The sequence below is a fragment of the Oryzias latipes genome, chromosome 22 (assembly GCF_002234675.1).
Source record: "Oryzias latipes chromosome 22, ASM223467v1".
Lineage (NCBI taxonomy): Eukaryota > Metazoa > Chordata > Actinopteri > Beloniformes > Adrianichthyidae > Oryzias > Oryzias latipes.
This window is the reverse complement of record NC_019880.2, coordinates 15000727-15008548: the sequence shown is the minus strand read 5'-3', so window position 1 is coordinate 15008548 and position 7822 is coordinate 15000727. Positions and strand designations below refer to the sequence as shown.

Sequence of the window (7822 nt, the reverse complement as noted above, 5' to 3'; positions counted from 1 at the left end):
AGGAGTTTTTTCTAACTGCCAAGGAGGGTCTAAGGCCAGGGATGACCGTTTAGTTTAGTCTGTTTAGTTAGTTCATTTTAGTATTTTCCTATTGAATTCTATGTATTCGTGATCCTCTTGATTTTATGTTTTACTTTTTCAATGACCGATATGAAGCACATCGATACGACTGTTGTTGTGAAATTGGGCTATACAAATAAATTAATATTGAAATTGAAATTGAAATTTCATCCATGTGTGGCAACTTACTTGCATTCAGGTTGATGAATGGTATGCAAAACTCTTAAAACAAGTCTTCTTTGTGAATCATGCAAACTTTGCAGGCTGGGTGATGCTTCCATTTCTGCAACACATGTTTAATGTTTTTGAAGGGAAAGTTTTTGCTTTTCTTCAAGATTTCAATTTCCCTCAAGCACTAAGGGTAAGACACATTTGTGTTTTCTTCTCATTGCACTAAAAGCTCTTCTAAATAAATTTCCTGAGATTGCTCACTAGATGATAATCTCAGTTTTCCTCTCCTCGTGCTTATCCAGAATACTGAATTCAATCTGTCTGAAATACATTTTTACATGAGTTGTTACTCAACAGGATGAGCTTAATCTCTTTTCTTGCAATGAATGGAGAATCTTGATTGTCTTTAGACAGCCAACTACAGGCAGTAAGCAAAGCAAACAATAGACCTCAATCAAAGCTGTGATCTGATCAGGTAATGTTGATGAACGTGATTAACTGCAGCTTATATCCACAAAGGCCACCTCTGCAGTTAAACAAAGATTATAGAAAAAAAAATCACATCCTATGAGTTTTTAAAAGACATTTAAAAAAAATATATATATAAATAAAGGCACGTTACTGCCACATTTTGTCTCGTGCAGATAAAATGATCCATTTAAATTGTGCTCGAGGTCTGTTAAACATTTGAAGCATGTGGATAAAAACTGTCTGCAGTTTTTTTTAAACTTTAACATTATTTTCAGATAATTTTGTTTTCTTGGATAATAAAGAGAAAAAAGTTTTCTAGTGGAATGTTTGACTTAAGGAAAAAAAGTTTTATTTAAAAAAAGTCCATTTAAGTCATGTTTTATATATATATATATATATATATATATATATATATATATATATATATATATATATATATATATTTTGGATAGTTCAGTCACAGTTTTTGATCCAGTAGTTACCAGAAGTTATTCCCAGACATCCTCAGAGTTCAATTGATGCATTATATCAAATGAAGCTATAAACCTGAGCCTAAATTAAAAACAGCATCTTCAAGTGTAATTTTGTGTTAAATGTATGTATATTTGCTGCAGTTAACACAACAATTTGCACTAATATTTTGCTTACCATCCAGCTAAAAACTGAGTGCAGCCAAATCAAATGCAAGGCATTACATTCAATCAACTTAAAACGATAATTTATTTTGTTTACACACTTGTGTTGATTAAAAAAAGGTTGCACTGCACTCTCAATGGACCAGTATTTAGTTGAGAATATCAATAGTTAATGAAAATAAAACACTAGGTATACTTTATTCTGTTTATTGTGGTCTTCTGTCAACAAAAATTGGATTTGTTACAGAACAAATAGTCATAAGATTAAGAAGACAGACAAGGCTATAACTAAAGAACTTGAACAATAGAGAACAGACAACATAAACTATTCTAGTAAACCAGAAAAAACACAAATAAATGTGTAGCATAGTGTATATCGTGCAAAAGGAATTTAGCAATCAATTCTGCAAGTTGTCCCACTTAGAAGCACGAGCGAAGTCTGTAATGTTAATCATAGGTACACGAGGAAACTGGTCAAAGACCGGAAGAGAGCTGGGACCACGGTAACATAGGTTACCATAGTAACATACAATGTCGTCATGGATTCAAATCTTTTAGTCCTCCAAATGTCCCCCTGCTCAAGCCAACACATGTTCAGGCCCATCTAAAGTTCTCCAGAGACCGTCTGGATGATCCAGAGGAGGACTGGGAGAATGCCATGTGGTCAGATGGAACTCTTTGGTATTAAAGTAACTCGCCATGTTTGGAGGAGAAAGAATGCTGCGTTACATCTCAAGACCAGCATACCCACTGAGAAGCCCGGCAGTGGAAACACTGATTTCAAACCATTGAGGATGACACAATTATGCTTTGTTGCAAATGCCCACGTAAAAAAAGAGCAAAGTTTCAAGGTTTTGGAGTGGTTTCAACAGTCTCTGGATCTCAATCCGACCAGTAACTTGTGCAGGGAGTTGAACGTTTTCCAGCAACAGCCTCAAAACATCACCACTTTTGCATGAAAGAATGGACCAAAAGTGCAAAGAGTTCCTGAAGACCTAAAGGAAGTTATTGATCAAATACTTATTTTCTGCCCTGCTCTAAAACTCAATTCTTTAACAATTAAACAATGGGATTTCCTGGATTCCTTTTTTAAATTTTGTCTCTCACAGTTGAAGTGTATGATAAACATTACAGATCAAACTCATCTTTGAAACGGGACAACTTGCAAAATGTGTGTCTGACAAATCCTTTCTCCTCCCTTACTTTAAATGTGGTATTTAATTTAAGGGGGAGAAAACAAAATCAGAATTGTTTTTACAGCCAAACTTAAAAAAACCTTTAAATTGTTTTGACATAACTAATCTTCAGAACAGTGACAACCTTTAAACAAAAAAAAGGCTATTGCAATTATAAAATGAACTGCACCAATATATGCAAACCACAGAAAACAAGATATTTACTTTTATGACATTACAGATTTATAGTTAAAAGAAAAAGTCACTGTTACAGTGTTAAAGAAAATGTCTAAAACTGCTTTTACTTCTAAGATGTAAACTTAAGACGTATTTAAACTTCAACAGATGTCAATTTTACTGCGTAAAACAGAGCAAATAGCTGTCATCACCAAATATTCACTCTGTTCAATCTAGATTCTAGAATAGATGAATTATGTCTTTACAAAACTAAAATACTTTTCCTTTTGACCTAAACCTTTGACTTTAAATCACGTGAGCGTTTTTTCCTCACGGGAAACTCATTCCCGTCCTGATTTTACAGGAAAATAATGGAGCTTTAAAGACAACATCAATACCAAATATGTACAGTGTTACTGTAAATACTTTTATTAGTAATATACTTAGGAATACAAGACAAAAGATGGAGCATAGAGGAAACGGAAAAGCAGCAACATACACAGAAGTAACACCACGATTTGGAAAAGTTCTACCACAAACAGCAGGCATTTAAAAGGAAAAGCCATAGTATGTACAGCCACTTTAAAAATGGACCTTCATAGAAATGTTTATGCACAGAAACCTGAATGGAGACAGACACATCTGTGACGGTGTTTTATACAAGTCAGCTTAGAGTTTACAGGACTAACAGATCTGAAAAACTGACTAAGACAGGTGGTGTTTTCAACATCACAGAACACGGCTGTCTGGAAAGTATTATAAAATGAAGATTTTAGGCGTCCAGAACTTTGTAACTGATCCATTTTTCAAAAGCAGGTGAAGCGCAGGTGCTCTGGGGACCGGATTCATGCCTGCACCTCAGAATCTGCTGCACCCTCTGGGTCCTCATCGTTGTAGATATTTTCAGCCTGTTAAAGACACAATTTCCCAGCATTCATTTAATTTCTGGATTGCTTTTTTTGTGTGTGTGAAAGGTTAAGTCTCTGTGAGACAAGTCCTGCCCTAAAGATCTCACCATCTGCCACACTTGCATGATGTTGTCCTCTGATACAGAGCAGATGACCCACGGTTCGTTTGGGTTCCAGGAGAAGTCGGAGATCTTAGCCGTGTGTCCTCCGTGGATGAACTAAAAGGGGGGAATAAGGAAATCACAGACATTTATTTCAAAATCAAAATTTTCTTAAAAACAACAACCCACAAACTTACCAGCAGCTCAGGAGGCCCGTCCTCAGCATCCTCGGGCGACTGCTCCTCTCCAATCTTACTGAGGTCCCAAACGTTGAGCCGCCTGTCTGTTCCGCTGGAGGCCAGGATGGTCTCATTATGAGGAGACCACTGAACCTGTGAAGACATGACCCTGATTTTAGATTTAACATTAAAAAGTGTATGCAGAAAAAACACAAAGACACTGTTCTTTGAATCCAACTTTATGAAAACGTGACAACTGTCTGAACAAGGAATGAGTAAAAAAGAAAATTGTTCAGCAATATGGAACCAATCTTTGCTTTTAAGAAAAAAAAGATTTATTAAAAGATTTTATTGTATCTTGAGGAAAAAAATCCAACAGGATGTTATTAATGTCAAAAAATCTTCATTTTATTTAGAAAAGTTCTGCCTTTGTTTGGTTTATTTCACACGTTATAAGACGTGTTTTTCATAAACTAATATCAGCTTCAATTAAATATTTGGAGGAATATAATTGGTATTATAATGTGAACCTCTAAAACAAAATCAAATGGATAATCTGACAGCTGTAATCTGAACAAAACGCTGATTTAAAAAAAAAAATCCATAAATGATTTAAAACACTTTTTCAACAGTCTCACAAAACGGGTAATCTTATTGTAAATTTTATACAAATATTTCTATCATAAACTTTTCTGATCCACACAAACATATGAAAAATACTGTTTCAATGTCCCAAACATAAGAGAATTAGAGTCGGTGTTTAAAGTTCATCCATGTTTCATTAGCTCTAAAACGGATTCTTTGTTAAAGGGTTCATCCAAAAGTCTCCCTTTGAAAACAGTACTTGTGTTATGCCTTTAACATCAGATAGCATCTGTCTTTTTAGGAGAAGTCGTTATTTATTATTATTTCTTCTTTTTGCAAGGTTTGGCTGGGGGTGTAACTTATAAATGATTATTTTTTAAATAAATAGCAATAACCACTAGAAGGCACTGTAGGTGTGTCAGTTACTGACAGCAACGCAGAAGAAGATACACCAGATACACCATTCAGTCAGTCCTACACCAGACTTGGAGACATTTTTCCAAAGTGACAGAGACGTCAATGAATTTATATAGAGTTTAGCTGACTTGTTAGCATGTTTTTTTATGGTTTTCTGAATAATTGTTAAAATGTTGAGCTACTATTCTTGATTCCTCCAAAGTTTCTTGAACCTAAATGGGCATCATTGTGTTACAGTAGTGAACTGTGCATTTATTCAGTATATTATTGTTATCTATTCTGTTATTATGATTTGCCTTTTAAGATCAAATGTCCGTTCATGTTCCAGTATTTTGCTAATTTTCTGCTATAAGTACTGTAGACTTTAAACCAACGTATATATATGATCTTTTCTTCAATGTTGTGAATTTTTGGCTGCTGTGACTTGGACTCCGTGGCAACTTGTAGTGCATAAAATACAGTGGATAAAATGGAGAAAAATAGTTTTAAATCCTGTCTCTCAACCTCCACAAGCTTTAAAGTATTGGCCCAATTAATATCACTGAGCCAATAAGGAATAAAAAGAAATTATCAGAGCTGCAATACATGATAAGGGACTTGCAGGTTTGGACACAATAACTGAATTCTACCTGGAAGATCTCGTCTTTGTGAGATTCAAAGGAGTGGAGCTTCAGCTTCAGGTTCCTCAGGTCCCAAAGAGCCACAGTCTGGACACAAAAGTAATTTCCAGTCATTTGTCAAAAGCAAAACAAAAATCTCCAACACGACAAATTTGATTCTAGGGAGAATGGACTTACCTTGTCAGCAGAGCCTGTAGCCAGAATGAACTCACTGTAGGGATTAAAAGACAGACAGTTGACCTCAGCTGTGTGGGCGTCCACCGCATGGCTGGGTTTGGAGGTGTTGTTTGACCGTGTGTCCCAACTGTTCAGAGAAAAAAACAAAAGCACCAATTGTTCAAATAAAGTCTATAAAAAATATTTATTGAATGCTTTTAGTGGTTTATCTTTTCTTACATCATGAGTTTCTGGTCATCTGCGACGGATCCAAAAAGTGATTCATGGAGCAGATGCCACGAAACGTCCTCCACCACAGCAGTGTGGCCTGTGAAGATGGTTTTGGCATCCACGATCTTCCCCTCCTTGGGCACAGTGCTGATATCCCACAAGCATATGGTCTGGGGAGAAATACAGAGGAGCACAACAATTTTTTTTCCTCCTGAAAACTGACCACAATGTTATACTTAAAGAAATTGCTCATTAATTGTTGTAAAGTTGGTATTTTTCTGCCATACGTGGTCATCAGAAGCACTGAGAAGGCATCCACTGAGATTGGGGTTCCAGGAGAGACCATATCCCTCCTTCTGGTGGCCCCTCAGACGCAGATCTGGGGTACATTCACCAGAAGGGTCTAGAATCAAATAAAAATAAAAAATGAAATAAGACCATCATCATGAATAAATACCACTCGTGACCTTTTTTTTGAGGGGGGAAAGTCTTCAGAAATCTGTCTTGAGTGGGGCCCTACCAGGCTTGGAGGGATGCTTTGTGTAATCAAAGACCAGCACATCACTTGTGGGAGTTTTGGTTGCAATGATGCAAGGATTCTGAGGCATGTAGCGAGCTCTGTTCACCTCTCCCTCATGGTTGATCTTGATTTCAATCTCAATCTTCCCACTTACAGATCCAAAACCTCCGAATTCTACAATAAACAGCAACAGAAACATAAAAATGTAAAAACACAAAACACGTTTTCGAATCCATCATCCACTTTGATTGGGAGATGTGCACCACGTATGACACTCGTGAACAGCGTAACTCACCTCCTTTTTCACTGTCATAATGCGAGGCATCAAACTGGGCGTCATCATTTGGAAGCTGAACACTGGCAATGACGAGGTGGTTCTGCTCATCTGAAGTGTGCGTCCCCAGAACCAGCCTGTGCACGCTGTAATCCTTTCCCTCCGGTCTGAGGGAAAAGAACACAAAAGCTACATTAGATGGCCAAATATCTTACGGATTTCTAAAAATGATCTGAGACATTTTTCTCACCTGGTGACATCTGGGAGCCACTGAGCAGTGAGACTGGGCCACTCCAGCGCGTGGGTCATAACCAAGTCATAAAGAAAAGGGGTGTTCTTCTTCCAGATCTTGTACTCCTCATTGATCACTCTTTCCTCCACAGCATCATCAAATGCAGCTAAAAAATACAATTAACCAAAACCGACAGATTTTTAAGATAAAAGCTTTATCGTACTATTTTTGGTTGCAAATGTAAAGTTTTTTTTTTATTTACAATCAAACATTATTTTAAACTAAGAAAAAATAGGAATGGTTTATTAACCAAATACAATGTATTCTGAATTCTTGAGTTGGATTAATGATTAATAAAAATAAGACATTGATAATAAATGGTAAAAATTAGTCTACTTTTATCTACGTAGGTTGACGCTAGAAGCTAGCAAGCTAACAGCTAAATTGCTACTCTAACAATGAGAAGAGCCGCTGGCCGGCGCGCTGCGATCCCCGGTGCATTCAAAACTAAGCTCTTTTAACCACTCTGCGTAGCAAACGTCCACATTTACTCTTTTCGTTCGAAATAGTATACACTCTTACCGTCTTTGTCAGCCATCGTGCAACGGTAAAATGGCTAGTATTGGTAGAAAATAAGTATTTTATGGGACAGCACTCAAAAGACAGCACGCAGCCTTTCAATGGCGCCAACTCCGTGGAAGGGAGGCTGACCAATCACCATCGAGAAAACCCGACAGGAAGTTATTACAGCAAAGAGGCAACTTCCGGGGCTTCCAGTCTTGAACTCATACGTTTTGGTGCATTCATGTACCACTGAAACTCGGAAATAGGATATTTATCTTTAGAAACATGCAAGAACGCTCCTAACAGACGTAGCTTTGATCCTTAGTAGTTCACTCGCGTAAATGTT

General features: G+C 36.8%; 1 protein-coding gene across 1 annotated transcript; it reads right to left on the bottom strand.

Moving 5' to 3' along the window:
• Window positions 1-3095: 3095 nt before the first annotated feature.
• Window positions 3096-7626, bottom strand: rbbp4 (RB binding protein 4, chromatin remodeling factor). Its single transcript, XM_004082369.4, has 11 exons — window positions 7495-7626; window positions 6931-7078; window positions 6702-6847; window positions 6407-6580; window positions 6174-6289; window positions 5896-6056; window positions 5677-5803; window positions 5509-5586; window positions 3896-4030; window positions 3705-3815; window positions 3096-3597 (listed from the first exon to the last, which is right to left on the bottom strand). Exons 1-11 carry the CDS (start codon window positions 7508-7510, stop codon window positions 3535-3537), a joined length of 1275 nt encoding a protein of 424 aa, XP_004082417.1. The 5' UTR covers window positions 7511-7626; the 3' UTR covers window positions 3096-3534.
• Window positions 7627-7822: the final 196 nt, after the last annotated feature.